This window comes from Scyliorhinus canicula, chromosome 19 (assembly GCF_902713615.1).
Source record: "Scyliorhinus canicula chromosome 19, sScyCan1.1, whole genome shotgun sequence".
Lineage (NCBI taxonomy): Eukaryota > Metazoa > Chordata > Chondrichthyes > Carcharhiniformes > Scyliorhinidae > Scyliorhinus > Scyliorhinus canicula.
Window position 1 is genome coordinate 851,513 of NC_052164.1, and position 22,498 is coordinate 874,010.

Below are 22,498 nucleotides of genomic sequence, written 5' to 3' on the forward strand. Positions count from 1 at the left end.
TGTGTGGAACTGTACCCCAATGAGAGTCAATATGTGTGGAACTGTATCTCAGTGAGAGTCAGTGTGTGTGGAACTGTATCTCAGTGAGAGTCAGTGTGTGTGGAACTGTACCCTAGTGAGAGTCAATGTGTGTGGAACTGTATCCCAGTGAGAGTCAGTGTGTGTGGAACTGTACCCCAGTGAGCGTCAGTGTGTGTGGAACTGTATCCCAGTGAGAGTCAGTATGTGTGGAACTGTATCCCAGCGAGAGTCAGTGTGTGTGGAACTGTACCCCAGTGAGAGTCAGTGTGTGTGGAACTGCACCCTTGTGAGAGTCAGTGTGTGTGGAACTGTATCCCAGTGAGAGTCAGTGTGTGTGGAACTGTATCCCAGTGAGAGTCAGTGTGTGCGGAACTGTACCCCAGTGAGAGTCAGTGTGTGTGGAACTGTATCCCAGTGAGAGTCAGTGTGTGTGGAACTGTATCCCAGTGAGAGTCAGTATGTGTGGAACTGTATCCCAGTGAGAGTCAGTGTGTGTGGAACTGTACCCCAGTGAGAGTCAGTATGTGTAGAACTGTACCCCAGTGAGAGTCGGTGTGTGTGGAACTGTATCCCAGTGAGAGTCAGTGTGTGTGGAACTGTACCCCAATGAGCGTGGAACTGTACCCCAGTGAGAGTCAATGTGTGTGGAACTGTATCCCAGTGAGAGTCAGTGTGTGTGGAACTGTACCCCAGTGAGAGTCAGTGTGTGTGGAACTGTATCCCAGTGAGAGTCAGTGTGTGTGGAACTGTATCCCAGTGAGAGTCAGTGTGTGTGGAACTGTATCCCAGTGAGAGTCAGTGTGTGTGGAACTGTATCCCAATGAGAGTCAGTGTGTGTGGAACTGTATCCCAGTGACAGTCAGTGTGTGTGGCACTGTACTCAGTCACAGTCAGTGTGTGTGGAACTGTACCCCAGTGAGAGTCAGTATGTGTGGAACTGTATCCCAGTGAGAGTCAGTATGTGTGGAACTGTACCCCAGTGAGAGTCAGTGTGTGTGGAACTGTACCCCAGTGAGAGTCATTATGTGCAGAACTGTACCCCAGTGAGAGTCAGTGTGTGTGGAACTGTACCCCAGTGAGCGTGGAACTGTACCCCAGTGAGAGTCAGTGTGTGTGGAACTGTATCCCAGTGAGAGTCAGTGTGTGTGGAACTGTATCCCAGTGAGAGTCAGTGTGTGTGGAACTGTATCCCAGCGAGAGTCAGTGTGTGTGGAACTGTACCCCAGTGAGCGTCAGTGTGTGTGGAACTGTATCCCAGTGAGAGTCAGTGTGTGTGGAACTGTACCCCATTGAGAGTCAGTGTGTGTGGGACTGTATCCCAGTGAGAGTCAGTGTTTGTGGCACTGTACTCAGTCACAGTCAGTGTGTGTGGAACTGTACCCCAGTGAGAGTCAGTATGTGTGGAACGGTACTCAGTCACAGTCAGTGTGTGTGGAACTGTACCCCAGTGAGAGTCAGTATGTGTGGAACTGTACTCAGTCACAGTCAGTGTGTGTGGAACTGTACCCCAGTGAGAGTCAGTGTGTGTGGAACTGTACCCCAGTGAGAGTCAGTATGTGTGGAACTGTATCTCAGTGAGAGTCAGTATGTGTGGAACTGTACCCCAGTGAGAGTCAGTGTGTGTGGAACTGTACCCCAGTGAGAGTCAATGTGTGTGGAACTGTATTCCAGTGAGAGTCAGTGTGTGTGGAACTGTACCCCAGTGAGCGTCAGTGTGTGTGGAACTGTATCCCAGTGAGAGTCAGTATGTGTGGAACTGTATCCCAGCGAGAGTCAGTGTGTGTGGAACTGTACCCCAGTGAGAGTCAGTGTGTGTGGAACTGTACCCCAATGAGAGTCAATATGTGTGGAACTGTATCCCAGTGAGAGTCAGTGTGTGTGGAACTGTGTCCCAGTGAGTCAGTGTGTGGAACTGTACTCCAGTGAGAGTCAGTATGTGTGGAACTGTATCTCAGTGAGAGTCAGTGTGTGTGGAACTGTATCTCAGTGAGAGTCAGTGTGTGTGGAACTGCACCCTTGTGAGAGTCAGTGTGTGTGGAACTGTACCCCAATGAGAGTCAATATGTGTGGAACTGTATCTCAGTGAGAGTCAGTGTGTGTGGAACTGTATCTCAGTGAGAGTCAGTGTGTGTGGAACTGTACCCCAGTGAGAGTCAATGTGTGTGGAACTGTATCCCAGTGAGAGTCAGTGTGTGTGGAACTGTACCCCAGTGAGCGTCAGTGTGTGTGGAACTGTATCCCAGTGAGAGTCAGTATGTGTGGAACTGTATCCCAGCGAGAGTCAGTGTGTGTGGAACTGTACCCCAGTGAGAGTCAGTGTGTGTGGAACTGCACCCTTGTGAGAGTCAGTGTGTGTGGAACTGTATCCCAGTGAGAGTCAGTGTGTGTGGAACTGTATCCCAGTGAGAGTCAGTGTGTGCGGAACTGTACCCCAGTGAGAGTCAGTGTGTGTGGAACTGTATCCCAGTGAGAGTCAGTGTGTGTGGAACTGTATCCCAGTGAGAGTCAGTATGTGTGGAACTGTATCCCAGTGAGAGTCAGTGTGTGTGGAACTGTACCCCAGTGAGAGTCAGTATGTGTAGAACTGTACCCCAGTGAGAGTCGGTGTGTGTGGAACTGTATCCCAGTGAGAGTCAGTGTGTGTGGAACTGTACCCCAGTGAGCGTGGAACTGTACCCCAGTGAGAGTCAATGTGTGTGGAACTGTATCCCAGTGAGAGTCAGTGTGTGTGGAACTGTACCCCAGTGAGAGTCAGTGTGTGTGGAACTGTATCCCAGTGAGAGTCAGTGTGTGTGGAACTGTATCCCAGTGAGAGTCAGTGTGTGTGGAACTGTATCCCAGTGAGAGTCAGTGTGTGTGGAACTGTATCCCAGTGACAGTCAGTGTGTGTGGCACTGTACTCAGTCACAGTCAGTGTGTGTGGAACTGTACCCCAGTGAGAGTCAGTATGTGTGGAACTGTATCCCAGTGAGAGTCAGTATGTGTGGAACTGTACCCCAGTGAGAGTCAGTGTGTGTGGAACTGTACCCCAGTGAGAGTCATTATGTGCAGAACTGTACCCCAGTGAGAGTCAGTGTGTGTGGAACTGTACCCCAGTGAGCGTGGAACTGTACCCCAGTGAGAGTCAGTGTGTGTGGAACTGTATCCCAGTGAGAGTCAGTGTGTGTGGAACTGTATCCCAGTGAGAGTCAGTGTGTGTGGAACTGTATCCCAGCGAGAGTCAGTGTGTGTGGAACTGTACCCCAGTGAGCGTCAGTGTGTGTGGAACTGTATCCCAGTGAGAGTCAGTGTGTGTGGAACTGTACCCCAGTGAGAGTCAGTGTGTGTGGGACTGTATCCCAGTGAGAGTCAGTGTTTGTGGCACTGTACTCAGTCACAGTCAGTGTGTGTGGAACTGTACCCCAGTGAGAGTCAGTATGTGTGGAACGGTACTCAGTCACAGTCAGTGTGTGTGGAACTGTACCCCAGTGAGAGTCAGTATGTGTGGAACTGTACTCAGTCACAGTCAGTGTGTGTGGAACTGTACCCCAGTGAGAGTCAGTGTGTGTGGAACTGTACCCCAGTGAGAGTCAGTATGTGTGGAACTGTATCTCAGTGAGAGTCAGTATGTGTGGAACTGTACCCCAGTGAGAGTCAGTGTGTGTGGAACTGTACCCCAGTGAGAGTCAGTGTGTGTGGAACTGTACCCCAGTGAGAGTCAGTGTGTGTGGAACTGTACCCCAGTGAGCGTGGAACTGTACCCCAGTGAGAGTCAATGTGTGTGGAACTGTATTCCAGTGAGAGTCAGTGTGTGTGGAACTGTACCCCAGTGAGCGTCAGTGTGTGTGGAACTGTATCCCAGTGAGAGTCAGTATGTGTGGAACTGTATCCCAGCGAGAGTCAGTGTGTGTGGAACTGTACCCCAGTGAGAGTCAGTGTGTGTGGAACTGTACCCCAATGAGAGTCAATATGTGTGGAACTGTATCCCAGTGAGAGTCAGTGTGTGTGGAACTGTGTCCCAGTGAGTCAGTGTGTGGAACTGTACTCCAGTGAGAGTCAGTATGTGTGGAACTGTATCTCAGTGAGAGTCAGTGTGTGTGGAACTGTATCTCAGTGAGAGTCAGTGTGTGTGGAACTGCACCCTTGTGAGAGTCAGTGTGTGTGGAACTGTACCCCAATGAGAGTCAATATGTGTGGAACTGTATCTCAGTGAGAGTCAGTGTGTGTGGAACTGTATCTCAGTGAGAGTCAGTGTGTGTGGAACTGTACCCCAGTGAGAGTCAATGTGTGTGGAACTGTATCCCAGTGAGAGTCAGTGTGTGTGGAACTGTACCCCAGTGAGCGTCAGTGTGTGTGGAACTGTATCCCAGTGAGAGTCAGTATGTGTGGAACTGTATCCCAGCGAGAGTCAGTGTGTGTGGAACTGTACCCCAGTGAGAGTCAGTGTGTGTGGAACTGCACCCTTGTGAGAGTCAGTGTGTGTGGAACTGTATCCCAGTGAGAGTCAGTGTGTGTGGAACTGTATCCCAGTGAGAGTCAGTGTGTGCGGAACTGTACCCCAGTGAGAGTCAGTGTGTGTGGAACTGTATCCCAGTGAGAGTCAGTGTGTGTGGAACTGTATCCCAGTGAGAGTCAGTATGTGTGGAACTGTATCCCAGTGAGAGTCAGTGTGTGTGGAACTGTACCCCAGTGAGAGTCAGTATGTGTAGAACTGTACCCCAGTGAGAGTCGGTGTGTGTGGAACTGTATCCCAGTGAGAGTCAGTGTGTGTGGCACTGTACTCAGTCACAGTCAGTGTGTGTGGCACTGTACTCAGTCACAGTCAGTGTGTGTGGAACTGTATCCCAGTGAGAGTCAGTATGTGCAGAACTGTACCCCAGTGAGAGTCAGTGTGTGTGGAACTGTATCCCAGTGAGAGTCAGTGTGTGTGGAACTGTATCCCAGTGAGAGTCAGTGTATGTGGAACTGTATCCCAGCGAGAGTCAGTGTGTGTGGAACTGTACCCCAGTGAGCGTCAGTGTGTGTGGAACTGTATCCCAGTGAGAGTCAGTTTGTGTGGAACTGTACCCCAGTGAGAGTCAGTGTGTGTGGGACTGTATCCCAGTGAGAGTCAGTGTGTGTGGAACTGTACTCAGTCACAGTCAGTGTGTGTGGCACTGTACCCCAGTGAGAGTCAGTATGTGTGGAACGGTACTCAGTCACAGTCAGTGTGTGTGGAACTGTACCCCAGTGAGAGTCAGTATGTGTGGAACTGTACTCAGTCACAGTCAGTGTGTGTGGAACTGTACCCCAGTGAGAGTCAGTGTGTGTGGAACTGTACCCCAGTGAGAGTCAGTATGTGTGGAACTGTATCTCATTGAGAGTCAGTATGTGTGGAACTGTACCCCAGTGAGAGTCAGTGTGTGTGGAACTGTACCCCAGTGAGAGTCAGTGTGTGTGGAACTGTACCCCAGTGAGAGTCAATGTGTGTGGAACTGTATCCCAGTGAGAGTCAGTGTGTGTGGAACTGTACCCCAGTGAGCGTCAGTGTGTGTGGAACTGTATCCCAGTGAGAGTCAGTATGTGTGGAACTGTATCCCAGCGAGAGTCAGTGTGTGTGGAACTGTACCCCAGTGAGAGTCAGTGTGTGTGGAACTGTACCCCAATGAGAGTCAATATGTGTGGAACTGTATCCCAGTGAGAGTCAGTGTGTGTGGAACTGTGTCCCAGTGAGTCAGTGTGTGGAACTGTACTCCAGTGAGAGTCAGTGTGTGTGGAACTGTATCCCAGTGAGAGTCAGTGTGTGGGGAACTGTATCTCAGTGAGAGTCAGTATGTGTGGAACTGTATCTCAGTGAGAGTCAGTGTGTGGGGAACTGTATCTCAGTGAGAGTCAGTATGTGTGGAACTGTATCTCAGTGAGAGTCAGTGTGTGTGGAACTGTATCTCAGTGAGAGTCAGTGTGTGTGGAACTGCACCCTTGTGAGAGTCAGTGTGTGTGGAACTGTATCCCAGTGAGAGTCAGTGTGTGTGGAACTGTTTCCCAGTGAGAGTCAGTGTGTGTGGAACTGTTTCCCAGTGAGAGTCAGTGTGTGTGGAACTGTATCTCAGTGAGAGTCAGTATGTGTGGAACTGTACCCCAGTGAGAGTCAGTGTGTGTGGAACTGTACCCCAGTGAGAGTCAGTGTGTGTGGAACTGTACCCCAGTGAGCGTGGAACTGTACCCCAGTGAGAGTCAATGTGTGTGGAACTGTATCCCAGTGAGAGTCAGTGTGTGTGGAACTGTACCCCAGTGAGCGTCAGTGTGTGTGGAACTGTATCCCAGTGAGAGTCAGTATGTGTGGAACTGTATCCCAGCGAGAGTCAGTGTGTGTGGAACTGTACCCCAGTGAGAGTCAGTGTGTGTGGAACTGTACCCCAATGAGAGTCAATATGTGTGGAACTGTATCCCAGTGAGAGTCAGTGTGTGTGGAACTGTGTCCCAGTGAGTCAGTGTGTGGAACTGTACTCCAGTGAGAGTCAGTGTGTGTGGAACTGTATCCCAGTGAGAGTCAGTGTGTGGGGAACTGTATCTCAGTGAGAGTCAGTATGTGTGGAACTGTATCTCAGTGAGAGTCAGTGTGTGGGGAACTGTATCTCAGTGAGAGTCAGTATGTGTGGAACTGTATCTCAGAGAGAGTCAGTGTGTGTGGAACTGTAATTCAGTGAGAGTCAGTGTGTGTGGAACTGCACCCTTGTGAGAGTCAGTGTGTGTGGAACTGTATCCCAGTGAGAGTCAGTGTGTGTGGAACTGTATCCCAGTGAGAGTCAGTGTGTGTGGAACTGTATCCCAGTGAGTCAGTGTGTGGAACTGTACTCCAGTGAGAGTCAGTGTGTGTGGAACTGTATCCCAGTGAGAGTCAGTGTGTGGGGAACTGTATCTCAGTGAGAGTCAGTATGTGTGGAACTGTATCTCAGTGAGAGTCAGTGTGTGTGGAACTGTATCTCAGTGAGAGTCAGTGTGTGTGGAACTGCACCCTTGTGAGAGTCTGTGTGTGTGGAACTGTATCCCAGTGAGAGTCAGTGTGTGTGGAACTGTATCCCAGTGAGAGTCAGTGTGTGTGGAACTGCACCCTAGTGAGAGTCAGTGTGTGTGGAACTGTACCCCATAGAGAGTCAGTATGTGTATAACTGTACCCCAGTGAGAGTCGGTGTGTGTGGAACTGTATCTCAGTGAGAGTCAGTGTGTGTGGAATTGTGTCCCAGTGAGAGTCAGTGTGTGTGGAACTGTATCCCAGTGAGAATCAGTGTGTGTGGAACTGCACCCTAGTGAGAGTCAGTGTGTGTGGAACTGTATCTCAGTGAGTCAGTGTGTGTGGAACTGTATCTCAGTGAGAGTCAGTCTGTGTGGAACTGTATCCCAGTGAGAGTCAGTGTGTGGAACTGTATCTCAGTGAGAGTCAGTGTGTGTGGAACTGTACCCCAGTGAGAGTCAGTGTGTGTGGAACTGTACCCCAGTGAGAGTCAGTGTGTGTGGAACTGTATCCCAGTGAGAGTCAGTGTGTGTGGAACTGTATCCCAGTGAGAGTCAGTGTGTGTGGAACTGTATCCCAGTGAGAGTCAGTGTGTGTGGAACTGCACCCTAGTGAGAGTCAGTGTGTGTGGAACTGTATCCCAGTGAGAGTCAGTGTGTGTGGAACTGTATCCCAGTGAGAGTCAGTGTGTGTGGGACCCGTACCCCAGTGAGAGTCAGTGTGTGTGGAACTGTATCCCAGTGAGAGTCAGTGTGTGTGGAACTGTATCCCAGTGAGAGTCAGTATGTGTGGAACTGTATCCCAGTGAGAGTCAGTGTGTGTGGAACTGTATCCCAGTGAGAGTCAGTGTGTGTGTTACTGTATCCCCGTGAGAGTCAGTGTGTGGAACTGTATCCCAGTGAGAGTCAGGGTGTGTGGAACTGTATCCCAGTGAGAGTCAGTATGTGGAACTGTATCTCAGTGAGAGTCAGTGTGTGGAACTGTATCTCAGTGAGAGTCAGTGTGTGTGTTACTGTATCCCAGCGAGAGTCAGTGTGTGGAACTGTATCTGAGTGAGAGTCAGTGTGTGTGTTACTGTATCCCAGCGAGAGTCAGTGTGTGGAACTGTATCTCAGTGAGAGTCAGTGTGTGTGGAACTGTATCCCAGCGAGCGTCAGTGTGTGGAACTGTATCTCAGTGAGAGTCAGTGTGTTTGGGACTGTACCCCAGTGAGAGTCAGTGCATGTGGAACTGTACCCCAGTGAGAGTCAGTGTAAGAAAGAACAAAGAAAAGTACAGCACGGGAACAGGCCCTTCGGCCCTCCAAGCCCATGCCGACCATGCTGCCCGACTAAACTCAAATCTTCTGCACTTCCTGGGCCAGTATCCCTCTTCCCATCCGATTCATGTATTTGTCAAGATGCCCCTTAAATGTCACTATCGGCCCTGCTTCCACCACCTCCTCCGGCAGCGAGTTCCAGGCACCCATATCCTCTGTGTAAAAAAACTTGACTCGTACATCTCGTCTAAACCTTGCCCCTGCACCTTAAACCTATGCCCCCTCATAATTGACCCCTCTACCCTGGGGAAAAGCCTCTGACTATCCACTCTGTCTATGCCCCTCATAATTTTGTAGCCTTCTATCAGGTCGCCCCTCAACCTCCGTCATTCCAGTGAGAACAAACAAAGTTTATTTAACCGCTCCTCATAGCTAATGCCCTCCATACCAGGCAGCATCCGGGTAAATCTCTTCTGCACCCTCTCTCATGCCTCCACATCCTTCTGGTAGTGTGGCGACCAGAATTGTACACTATACTCTAAGTGTGGCCTAACTAAAGTTCTATACAGCTGCAACATGGCTTGCCAATTCTTATACTCAATGCCCCGGCCAATGAAGGCAAGCATGCCGTCTGCCTTCTTGACAACCTTCTCCACCTGTGTTGCCCCTTTCAGTGACCTGTGGACCTGTACACCTTGATATCTCTGACTTGCAATACTCTTGAGGGTTCTACCATTCACTGTATATTCCCTACCTGCATTAGACCTTCCAAAATGCATCACCTCACATTTGTTCGGATTAAACTCCATCTGCCATCTCTCCGCCCAAGTCTCCAAACAATCTAAATCCTGCTGTATCCTCTGACAGTCCTCATCGCTATCCGCAATTCCACCAACCTTTGTGTCGTCTGCAAACTTACTAATCAGACCAGTTACATTTTCCTCCAAATCATTTATATATGCTACGAACAGCAAAGGTCCCAGCACTGATCCCTGCAGAACACCACTAGTCACAGCCCTCCAATTAGAAAAGCACCCTTCCATTGCTACTCTCTGCCTTCTATGACCTAGCCAGTTCTGTATCCACCTTGCCAGCTCACCCCTGATCCCATGTGACTTCACCTTTTGTACCAGTCTACCATGAGGGACCTTGTCAAAGGCCTTACTGAAGTCCATATAGACAACATCCACTCCCCTACCTGCATTAATCATCTTAAATGTGTGTGGAACTGTACCCCAGCGAGTCAGTGTGTGTGGAACTGTACCCCAGCGAGAGTCAGTGTGTGTGGAACTGTACCTCAGCGAGAGTCAGTGCATACTGAACGCGTACCCTAGTGAAAGTCATTAATTTCAGAAAAAGAAAAAAATATTGTACAAGAGATGCAGTTGAATGGAGGGTGTATTGATCCAGGTGCTGGTTAGTTATTATTGCCACTGATGCCTTTCATAAAATTTTTTCAAGAATCTGTTGTCCCCGCTATGGTGAGAAAAAGGAGACGGAGAGCGACTGGGGCAAGCGGTGTGTGGATAAATTTGACATCATTGGAATCACTGGTGAAGGGACGTATGGGCAAGTTTACAAAGCGAAGGATAAGGATACAGGTAAATAGTGATGCAGAAACTCACGCTTTCTGTCATACAGGACGTACATATTTGGAAAACAAGGGATTTGTATTGGTAAACATGAGAAATGAGGTATCATTTTAAGTGGGGTTAATTAATATTTCCATGTCTGGAAGGGTAAAAAAATATCGTTAGACTCATGCTGGACAGAGGTGTTTGGTTGGTTTCAATTCAAACTGTGATTTTATTGTGCTTACAGGGGGCTACAGTGTGAAGAGTAAATAAGCCAGCAGTTTGCTTAGAAACTGGGGCCTTGTAAGGTAGACACTTTTGAGCTTTAGTTTAGCTAATTTGATAGCAGCTGGCGATACGCAGTGCGAGAGGAGGCAGCTTCCACAGCTCTGCCATATTGCATGGGTGGCACGCTAGCACAGTGGTTAGCACTGTAGCTTCACAGCGCCAGGGGGCCGGGTTCGATTTCCGGCTTGGGTCACTGTGTGTGCGGAGTCTTCATATTCTTCCTGTGTCTGTGTCGGTTTGCTCTGGTTTCCTCCCACGAGTCCCGAAAGACATGCTTGTTAGGTGAATTGGACATTCTGAATTCTCCCTCAATGTACCCGGACAGGTGCCGGAATGTGGCGACTAGGGGATTTTCACAGTAACTTCATTGCAGTATTAAAGTAAGCCTACTTGTGGCAATAATAAAGTTTATTATTATCAGTTGGTTTTAGAAGGTTAAAGAGGGAACATCTCTCTGAGCCTTGCTAGAGGAAAAGCCATACTATAAGACCATGAGACATAGGAGTGGAAGTAAGGCCATTCGGCCCATCGAGTCCACTCCGCATTCAATCATGGCTGATGGGCATTTCAACTCCACCTACCAGCATTCTCCCCGTAGCCCTTAATTCCTCGCGACATCAAGAATTTATCTATCTCTGCCTTGAAGCCATTCAGCGTCCCGGCCTCCACTGCACTCCGCGGCAATGAATTCCACAGGCCCACCACTCTCTGGCTGAAGAAATGTCTCCGCATTTCTGTTCTGAATTTACTTCCTCTAATTCTAAGGCTGTGCCCACGGGTCCTCGTCTCCTCGCCTAACGGAAACAGTTTCTTTGCGTCCACCCTTTCTAAGCCATATATTATCTTGTAAGTTTCTATTAGATCTCCCCTTAACCTTCTAAACTCCAATGAATACAATCCCAGGATCCTCAGCCGTTCTTCATATGTTAGACCCGCCATTCCAGGGATCATCCGTGTGAATCTCCGCTGGACACGCTCCAGTGCCAGTATGTCCTTCCTGAGATGTGGGGCCCAAAACTGGACACAGTACTCCAAATGGGGCCTAACCAGAGCCTTATAAAGGCTCAGTAGCACATCGCTGCTTTTATATTCCAACCCTCTTGAGATAAATGACAAATGATAAATGACAATACTATGGAGTAATGGTTAAGAAAACATGCCAGAAACATAAAGTCCAGCTAGGTTTGGAAACTAGAGAAATGACGAGAAGCTTCCAAGAAGTCTGGAGTTAATGGAACAGTGGAAACTGGGACCCAGAACAGATTACTATTCAGTAAAGTCATGGAGAGTTGGAATACACTGGATCGTGAGAGGCAAGAAAGATGTCTACAGTAGTGTAAAAGTTTGAGAGAAATTACTACAGTTTGGGAGACATTATTTGAAATGATGGTGGAAATTGGTGACTGCACCTCGGAGTTTATGTAAAAACCTTTAAGACTAAAGGAAATCTGAAGGGAGGGGTGTAAAACCTGAAAGTGAAGCCTTGATGGAAGCAGCAGAAAGAAGATTTGAAAGTGTGACTTTTGAAAGTAAAATTTGAAATCGCTCATGTGGACACCAGAGTTCAGTGAGGCAGGGTGACTCACGATACAAGAATAACCTGGGGGGAGTTTGAGGCAATATTCCCAGACATTCACTTGGATTCCCAGTCATCCTGTGTGTGCTTAAAGGGGACTTTTCGTGTTGATAAGACCATTGTAGCTTAAGATGTACTTTGTAATCCATGTTAATCTTAAAATCTGTGTGTAATTGGTAGACTAAGGGGGGAGTAAAGGAGTATTGTATAATAATCTAATTTTTCCATGTTTAATAAATGCGTTTTCCTGTTGTTAAAACTAATACACGGGACACCTCTGGTGGTGGCCATGGTGTGTGGATTCTTGGACCAGAAGTGGCTGAAAAAGGAGGGAGAAACTGCGGAAAGCTGGTGTGAAGCCTGCGACACAGGGTGAGATGGCGGAGGGTCAGGATCCTAGGCCCACTGGTTGACAGATTAGCTAGTGAGCTTCCTCCACGAGACGTTTGCCCAGCAGAGGAAGAAGAACTTGGAGGATCCGACCAGGCTGGTGGATCCGATAAGGCAGGGATCGACCGCATGGAGATGAGGTTGGAGGCCCAGGGCCAGATGATTCGGAAGGTGGAGAAGGCGGTGGGTGAGCATAATGAGCAGCTCACCTCGATGGCTGCGGAGATGGGGTTGATGAGAGATCAACAGAGGAGGCTGAAGGAGAAGGTGGAGGACCTGCAGAACTTGAGGATCGTGGGTCCCCTCGTGAGGGAGCGGACAAATGTGGCACGAATGTTCGAGAAGCTGCTGGGTGAAGGAGGATTTGCCCGGCCCTTGGAGGTGGACTGGGCGCTTGTGAGGAAGCCACAGAGGAATGGGCCGCCGAGGGCGATGGTGGTGTGATTGCACCGGTTCCTGGATAAGGGAGGATTTTGAGGTGGGCCAGGCAGATGAGGCGCTGTACATGGGAAGGCAGTGAGCTGTACGTCTCTCAGGACCTGGGTGTGGAGCTGGCCAAAAGGAGAGCAAGCTTCAACGAAGTGTACCCAGTGCGTCTGTGGGTAACGTATGAAGGCCGGGAACTCTGCTTTGGGTCGCCAGAGGAGGTGATGGAATTTGTTGAGACAATGGACTGGGAGGAGAAGGAGGACTTTGAACTGTGGAGGGGATGTTCCTACCTTGTATTATGTTTTTCTTCTGGTTTGTATGAACCATGTTTGCACTGTACTCGGAGCCGTTGCTCTGCTTTGGGTTTGTTTCGTTCTTGTTGGGGGAGGGTGGGTTGCTCTTTTCCTTGTGTTTGACAGGGATTGTAAAGCTTGCACTGGGAGGATGGTTGACCCGGTTGGGTGGGGGGGGGGGGGGGGGGGGGGGGGGGGGAGGAATCAGTGGGGGTAGGATGCTAGGTGCCATGGGCGGGGATACCAGGGTAGCTGGGTGGGCTAGCTCACGGAAGCACAGTGGGGGGTGAACAGGTAGTGAGAGGGGCTTGTGATTTTCATTTTGTTATGAGGTGGAGGGATAGAAGACAGCTGACAGGGGAGGGACTGGTGAAGGTTGACATAGAACATAGAACGATACAGCGCAGTACAGGCCCTTCGGCCCTCGATGTTGCACCGACATGGAAAAAAAACTAAAGGCCATCTAACCTACACTATGCCCTTATCATCTATATGCTTATCCAATAAATTTTTAAATGCCCTCAATGTTGGCGAGTTCACTACTGTTGCAGGTAGGGCATTCCACGGCCTCACCACTCTTTGCGTAAAAAACCCACCTCTGACCTCTGTCCTATATCTATTACCCCTCAATTTAAGGCTATGTCCCCTCGTGCTAGCCACCTCCATCCGCGGGAGAAGGCTCTCGCTGTCCACCCTATCTAACCCTCTGATCATTTTGTATGCCTCTATTAAGTCACCTCTTAACCTTCTTCTCTCTAACGAAAACAACCTCAAGTCCATCAGCCTTTCCTCATAAGATTTTCCCTCCATACCAGGCAACATCCTGGTAAATCTCCTCTGCACCCGTTCCAAAGCTTCCACGTCCTTCCTATAATGAGGCGACCAGAACTGTACGCAATACTCCAAATGCGGCCGTACTAGAGTTTTGTACAACTGCAACATGACCTCATGGCTCCGGAACTCAATCCCTCTACCAATAAAGGCCAACACACCATAGGCCTTCTTCACAACCCTATCAACCTGGGTGGCAACTTTCAGGGATCAATGTACATGGACACCGAGATCCCTCTGCTCATCCACACTACCAAGAATTTTACCATTAGCCAAATATTCCGCATTCCTGTTATTCTTTCCAAAGTGAATCACCTCACACTTCTCTACATTAAACTCCATTTGCCACCTCTCAGCCCAGCTCTGCAGCTTATCTATGTCCCTCTGTAACCTGCAACATCCTTCCGCACTGTCTACAACTCCACCGACTTTAGTGTCGTCTGCAAATTTACTCACCCATCCTTCTGCTCCCTCCTCTAGGTCATTTATAAAAATGACAAACAGCTACGGCCCCAGAACAGATCCTTGTGGTACGCCACTCGTAACTGAACTCCATTCTGAACATTTCCCATCAACTACCACTCTCTGTCTTCTTTCAACTAGCCAATTTCTGATCCACATCTCTAAATCACCCTCAATCCCCAGCCTCCGTATTTTCTGCAATAGCCGACCGTGGGGAACCTTATCAAACGCTTTACTGAAATCCATATACACATCAACTGCTCTACCCTCGTCTACCTGTTCAGTCACCTTCTCAAAGAACTCGATAAGGTTTGTGAGGCATGACCTACCCTTCACAAAACCATGCTGACTATCCCTAATCATATTATTCCTATCTAGATGATTATAAATCGTATCTTTTATAATCCTCTCCAAGACCTTACCCACCACAGACGTTAGGCTCACCGGCCTATAGTTACCGGGGTTATCTCTACTCCCCTTCTTGAACAAAGGGACCACATTTGCTATCCTCCAGTCCTCTGGCACTATTCCTGTAGCCAATGATGACCTAAAAATCAAAGCCAAAGGCTCAGCAATCTCTTCCCTGGCTTCCCAGAGAATCCTAGGATAAATCCCATCCGGCCCCGGGGACTTATCTATTTTCACTTTGTCCGGAATTGCCAACACTTCTTCCCTATGCACCTCAATGCCATCTATTCTAATAGCCTGGGTCTCAGCATTCTCCTCCACAATATTATCTTTTTCTTGAGTGAATACTGACGAAAAGTATCTCGCTTATCTCCTCAGCCTCCACACACAACTTCCCACCACTGTCCTTGACTGGCCCTACTCTTACCCTAGTCATTCTTTTATTCCTGACATACCTATAGAAAGCTTTTGGGTTTTCCTTGATCCTACCTGCCAAAGACTTCTCATGTCCCCTCCTTGCTCGTCTCAGCTCTCTCTTTAGATCCTTCCTCGCTTCCTTGTAACTATCAAGCGCCCCAACTGAAACTTCATGCCTCATCTTCACATAGGCCTCCTTCTTCCTCTTAACAAGAGATTCCACTTCTTTGGTAAACCACGGTTCCCTCGCTCGACCCCTTCCTCCCTGCCTGACTGGTACGTACTTATCAAGAACATGCAATAGCTGTTCCTTGAACAAGCTCCACATATCCAGTGTGCCCAACCCTTGCAGCCTACTTCTCCAACCAACACATCCTAAGTCATGTCTAATGGGATCATAATTGCCCTTCCCCCAGCTATAACTCTTGCCCTGCGGGGTATACTTATCCCTTTCCATCACTAACGTAAAGGTCACCGAATTGTGGTCACTGTTTCCAAAGTGCTCACCTACCTCCAGATCTAACACCTGGCCTGGTTCATTACCCAAAACCAAATCCAATGTGGCCTCGCCTCTTGTTGGCCTGTCAACATATTGTGTCAGGAAACCCTCCTGCACACATTGTACAAAGAACGACCCATCTAATGTACCCGAACTATATCTTTTCCAGTCAATATTTGGAAAGTTAAAGTCTCCCATAACAACTACCCTGTTACTTTCGCTCTTTTCCAGAATCATCTTCGCCATCCTTTCCTCTACATCCCTAGAACTATTAGGTGGCCTATAGAAAACTCCCAACAGGGTGACCTCTCCTTTCCTGTTTCTAACCTCAGCCCATACTACCTCAGAAGAAGAGTCCCCATCTAGCATCCTTTCCGCCACCGTAATACTGTCCTTGACTAGCAGTGCCACACCTCCCCCTCTTTTGCCCCCTTCTCTGAGCTTACTAAAACACCTAAACCCCGGAACCTGCAACAACCATTCCTGTCCCTGCTCTATCCATGTCTCTGAAATGGCCACAACGTCGAAGTCCCAGGTACCAACCCATGCTGCCAGTTCCCCTACCTTATTTCGTATACTCCTGGCATTGAAGTAGACGCACTTCAAACCACCTACCTGAACACTGGCACCCTCCTGCGAAGTCAAATCTGTGCTCCTGACCTCTATACTCTCAATCTCCCGTACCCCAAAACTACACTCCAGGTTCCCATGCCCCTGCTGAATTAGTTTAAACCCCCCCAAAGAGCACTAACAAATCTCCCCCCCAGGATATTGGTGCCCCTCAGGTTCAGATGTAGACCATCCTGTCTATAGAGGTCCCACCTTCCCCAGAAAGAGCCCCAGTTATCCAGAAATCTGAATCCCTCCCGCCTGCACCATCCCTGTAGCCACGTGTTTAATTGCTCTCTCTCCCTATTCCTCATCTCACTATCACGTGGCACGGGCAACAACCCAGAGATAACAACTCTGTTTGTTCTCGCTCTGAGCTTCCATCCTAGCTCCCTAAAGGCCTGCCTGACATCCTTGTCCCCTTTCCTACCTATGTCGTTAGTGCCAATGTGGACTACGACTTGGGGCTGCTCCCCCTCCCCCTTAAGGACCCGGAAAACACGATCCGAGACATCACTTACCCTTGCACCTGGGAGGCAACATACCAAACGTGAGTCTCTCTCGCTCCCACAAAATCTCCTATCTGTGCCCCTGACTATTGAGTCCCCAATTACTAATGTTCTACTCCTTTGCCCCCTTCCCTTCTGAGCAACAGGGACAGACTCCGTGCCAGAGGCCCGTACCCCATGGCTTACCCCTGGTAAGTCGTCCCCCCCACAAGTATCCAAAACGGTATACTTGTTACTCAGGGGAACGACCGCAGGGGGTCCCTGCACTGACTGCTTCTTCCCTGTCCCTTTTACAGTTACCCATCTATCTCCAGTCTTTGGTGTAACTACTTCCCTGAAGCTCCTATCTATGACCCCCTCTGCCTCCCGAATGATCCGAAGTTCATCCAGCTCAAGCTCCAGGTCCCTAACACGGTTTTTGAGGAGCTGGAGTTGGGTGCACTTCCCACAGATGAAATCAGCAGGGACACTGACGGCGTCCCTCACCTCAAACATTCTGCAGGAGGAGCATTGTACTGCCTTCCCTGACATCACCTCTAGATTTAAAAAAAACAAGAAAAAGAAAAAGAAAGGAGGAGCTTACCTGATATTACCTCAAACCCTGCTCCCGCTGAAAGTTAAGCAAATTTAAAGGCACTCACTCACCTTCACGACAGGCCCCTGCTCCCGCTTCCCAACCACCGTGGGGTGGGGGGGTTGGTTAGAGGAGGAGGTAGGGTGGGAAACACTCACAAAGTGTTTCGGGTTTAACTGTCACTTGCCAACAGCCCCTCCACAAACCACCTTCAACTTAGGCTGACCGCACTGCACGTATGCAAATTCCCCCAGAACAGCTGATCAGTAGCTCTGCTCTGCTGCCCTCTGCTGGATGCTTGTCTTCACTCAAACTCCTTGGGTCTCCTTCTCCGGTTCCCCTTCAACTTAGGCTGACCGCACTGCACGTATGCAAATTCCCCCAGAACAGCTGATCAGTAGCTCTGCTCTGCTGCCCTCTGCTGGATGCTTGTCTTCACTCAAACTCCTTGGGTCTCCTTCTCCGGTTCCCCTTCAACTTAGGCTGACCGCACTGCACGTATGCAAATTCCCCCAGAACAGCTGATCAGTAGCTCTGCTCTGCTGCCCTCTGCTGGATGCTTGTCTTCACTCAAACTCCTTGGGTCTCCTTCTCCGGTTCCCCTTCAACTTAGGCTGACCGCACTGCACGTATGCAAATTCCCCCAGAACAGCTGATCAGTAGCTCTGCTCTGCTGCCCTCTGCTGGATGCTTGTCTTCACTCAAACTCCTTGGGTCTCCTTCTCCGGTTCCCCTTCAACTTAGGCTGACCGCACTGCACGTATGCAAATTCCCCCAGAACAGCTGATCAGTAGCTCTGCTCTGCTGCCCTCTGCTGGATGCTTGTCTTCACTCAAACTCCTTGGGTCTCCTTCTCCGGTTCCCCTTCAACTTAGGCTGACCGCACTGCACGTATGCAAATTCCCCCAGAACAGCTGATCAGTAGCTCTGCTCTGCTGCCCTCTGCTGGATGCTTGTCTTCACTCAAACTCCTTGGGTCTCCTTCTCCGGTTCCCCTTCAACTTAGGCTGACCGCACTGCACGTATGCAAATTCCCCCAGAACAGCTGATCAGTAGCTCTGCTCTGCTGCCCTCTGCTGGATGCTTGGTGAGGGTCGATGACAGTGGGTGCCAGAGGGGCGGGCCTGAGGAGTTACGGGGCGCGGGCTGGAGGCTGGCCCAGGAAGGGTTATGGTTGATCGCTGGGGGGGGGGACATTTTGGTCAGCGACAAGTAGGAGGAGTTGGATGGGAGTTTCGGAGGTGGCAGAGAGCTGGGATCGAGCGGTTTGGCGACCTGTTTATTGATGGCAGCTTTCTGTGCTTGGAGGATTTGGAGGAGGCGTTTGAACTGCCCGGGGGGGAATGGGTTCCGCCACCTGCAGGTGAGGGTCTTTGCTCGGAGGCAGGTCTCCACCTTTCCGCACCCACCGCCCCAGGGGATACAGGACAAGGTAGTGTCTAAAATGGGAGTGGGGTAGGGGACGGTCTCGGAAATTTATAAAGAACCCTTGGAATGGGAGGGAGCCCCGATAAGGGAGGTGAAGTGAAAGTGTGAGTAAGAACTGGGCAGGGAATTAGAGACAGGGTTGTGGGAGGAGGCCCTGAGCAGAGTCAATTTGTCCTCGTCGTGTGCCTGGCTCAGCCTGGTACAATTCATGGTGGTCAACAGGGGCTGTTTAGCACAGAGCTAAATCGCTGGCTTTGAAAGCAGGCCAGCAGCACGGTTCAATTCCCGTAACAGCCTCCCCGAACAAGCGCTGGAATGTGGCGACTAGGGGCTTTTTCATTGAAGCCTACTTGTGACAATAAGCGATTTTCATTTCACAGGGCACATATGACTGGCCCGTATGAGCAGGGGTGGAGGGCAGTGTGTGCGGGGGCCGCAAATCATCTCCACATGTTTTGGGCATGTCTGAAGCTCAGGGGATATTGGCAAGGATTTGCTGATGTCATGTCCACGGTATTGAAGGCACGGGTGGTTCCGAGTCCAGAGGTGGCGATCTGTGATGTGTCGGAAGACCCAGGAGTCCAGGGGGTGAGAGAGGCTGATGTTTTGGCCTTTGTTCAAGTTCGCCCTGAGAGAATCGATGCCAGGGTTCGCCCGCAGGTGGCAGCAGTTTATCGACTTCTTTGGGGAAAATTAAGCTGTCAGCAGATTTGGGAGGGGGAGGGGAAAGAGAAAGAGGGAGGCATAAGGGATGGGGTTGAGGTGGCAAAGGGGGGGTGCAGAACTGTGTATGTGAGCCATGCTGGCTGGGTCTGATTGTTGGTTGGGTGGGTGTTATTTGTTCTGTTCTTTTTTCCTCTTTAAAATTGTTGTTAAAATTATATATGTCTCAATAAAATATTTTTTTTAAAAAGCTAATTTGAGATCCTGTGACTCTGATCCTTCAGGCTTTATTAAAGAAAAGCAGAAGTTGCAATGCGAGATCTGCCGGAGAGCGCAACGCAGCCAGTAGATGCTGGGAGATCCCTCTTCCAGGATCTACCTGGTGACCATGCCTTACAAGATCTAACACGATCTCGCGAGACATCACGATGTGAATCCCACCCATTGTCTCACTCTAATATGCATTCCCACGATCTACCCAAGGCTTGGGATCTAACCCCTCGCCAAGGAGATCTCAGGCCAGCGCCATTCAGTGGAGACCAGGCGGAACGGCACTTGGGGAGGTCTCCCAGGGGATTGATGGCCTCCAGGGATTTGCCCTTTGGGCAGCCTGATACTGCCAACCTGAAACCCTGACGCTGCCACCTGGGTGCCAGCCTGGCACTGCCATTGTGCCCAGATGGCACTGCAAGCTGGCAGGACACTGCCAGGGTGCCAGGCAGCATTCTTCCCGCGATGGGGATTGGACCCAGGGGTGCCCTGTGCAGTGGGGCACGGAGGGGGGCTGATTGGTGAATTGGGGTTTGGGTGTCGCGTTGGGGGTCGAGAGGTTGGGATGCCATTTAAAAATGGCGTCCCGATCTCATCCTGCACTGAGGAGTTCCGGTGAGCGGGGACCCTCAGTGCAGGAAACGGAACTAAGTGCGGCGTTGGCCATGCATTCCCGGCTGCAGCCCCCGATCGATCCGAACAGGCATTCGGTAGCATGGTGTTTCTCGGTGCTCTGAGCGGTGGGAAACATCGGATAATTGCGTGTGCTATGGGACTCTGTTCCCATTAGGGTAGATCCCACCCACAGTCCTTTGAGCTAGGGTTCCATTCCGGAATCCTCCCACCCAGTTATAACATCAACTTGGATGGTAACGTACAGAACATTGTGCTTCCTGTGGAAAGATTTTGTTCTGATGGTCAAGATTTGTGATTCCGACCCTTTCTGGTTTGCTTCATGGTAATTGCCGACTTGGTATTTGTGTGGTGATACTTTGTCAGCTGCTTCTTGCTGCCGGTGAAATGTAATGTTTCGCGTCTACAACCTGCTCTAGTGCAATCACCTTTTATAGGAAAGGTAAGCTCGCAAAGGCTTTTATTCTGTGCTTTCAGCCCTTATCTGGGCAGGCTGGGACCGTGGTTTGCAACCGCCATTTGATCCCATGTCACTTGGATATGGATGACCTCTATCTATCTGCATTAAGACCATGATTCAGTACAATCCCCATCTCTTAAAAGGCCCATTTTTAAAATGGTTGCACTGGTTAAAAGAACAGAATCAATGGCTGTATGCATTAATTTTGATTTAAAAGTTGCTGGTTTAAGCATTTTAAGCTCTCCATGTAGTTTCGGACAGAAGCAGCAGCTGTGCTTACTCATTAGTTCACACCTCATTAAGGTGCCTGAATACAAGAACAACCAGAATGAAATAACAGATGGTTGATGTTCAGTTACCTTGTGTTAACTTTCTACTCCCCTCCAAATGTTTTGAGGTTACTGCTTGTATTAAACACTGACTGAAGTTTAAATAAAGGCAGTCTATTGAAGAGCAGTATAAAGTATTGTTGTGCTATACCCGTGTACTGTAACAGCGTCATGCTATACCCGCGTACTGTAACAGCGTTATGCTATACCCGCGTACTGTAACAGCGTTATGCTATACCCGTGTACTGTAACAGCGTTATGCTATACCCGCGTACTGTAACAGCGTTATGCTATACCCGCGTACTGTAACAGCATTATGCTATACCCGTGTACTGTAACAGCATTATGCTATACCCGCGTACTGTAACAGCGTCATGCTATACCCGCGTACTGTAACAGCGTCATGCTATACCCGCGTACTGTAACAGCATTATGCTATACCCGCGTACTGTAACAGCATTATGCTATACCCGTGTACTGTAACAGCGTTATGCTATACCCGCGTACTGTAACAGCATTATGCTATACCCGCGTACTGTAACAGCGTTATGCTATACCCGCGTACTCTAACAGCGTTATGCTATACCCGTGTACTGTAACAGCATTATGCTATACCCGCGTACTGTAACAGCGTTATGCTATACCCGCGTACTGTAACAGCATTATGCTATACCCGCGTACTGTAACAGCATTATGCTATACCCGCGTACTGTAACAGCGTTATGCTATACCCGCGTACTGTAACAGCATTATGCTATACCCGCGTACTGTAACAGCATTATGCTATACCCGCGTACTGTAACAGCGTTATGCTATACCCGCGTACTGTAACAGCGTTATGCTATACCTGCGTACTGTAACAGCGTTATGCTATACCCGCGTACTGTAACAGCGTTATGCTATACCTGCGTACTGTAACAGCGTTATGCTATACCCGCGTACTGTAACAGCATTATGCTATACCCGCGTACTGTAACAGCATTATGCTATACCCGCGTACTGTAACAGCGTTATGCTATACCCGCGTACTGTAACAGCGTTATGCTATACCCGCGTACTGTAACAGCGTTATGCTATTCCCGCGTACTGTAACAGCATTATGCTATACCCGCGTACTGTAACAGCGTTATGCTATTCCCGCGTACTGTAACAGCGTTATGCTATACCCGCGTACTGTAACAGCATTATGCTATACCCGCGTACTGTAACAGCGTTATGCTATACCCGCGTACTGTAACAGCGTTATGCTATACCCGCGTACTGTAACAGCATTATGCTATACCCGCGTACTGTAACAGCATTATGCTATACCCGCGTACTGTAACAGCATTATGCTATACCCGCGTACTGTAACAGCATTATGCTATACCCGCGTACTGTAACAGCATTATGCTATACCCGCGTACTGTAACAGCGTTATGCTATACCCGTGTACTGTAACAGCGTTATGCTATACCCGTGTACTGTAACAGCGTCATGCTATACCCGCGTACTGTAACAGCGTTATGCTATACCCGTGTACTGTAACAGCGTCATGCTAGACCCGTGTACTGTAACAGCATTATGCTATACCCGCGTACTGTAACAGCGTTATGCTATACCCGCGT

General features: G+C 49.5%; 1 protein-coding gene across 1 annotated transcript in view; it reads left to right on the forward strand.

The window, feature by feature from the left end:
* cdk12 (cyclin-dependent kinase 12) overlaps window positions 1–22,498 on the forward strand; it is an 82,153-nt gene that overhangs the window by 14,263 nt on the left and 45,392 nt on the right. Inside the window, exon 3 of the mRNA XM_038778933.1 lies at window positions 9,711–9,850. Within this exon, the coding sequence (XP_038634861.1) occupies window positions 9,711–9,850 (140 nt within the window). The remainder of the gene's footprint in view (window positions 1–9,710; window positions 9,851–22,498) is intronic.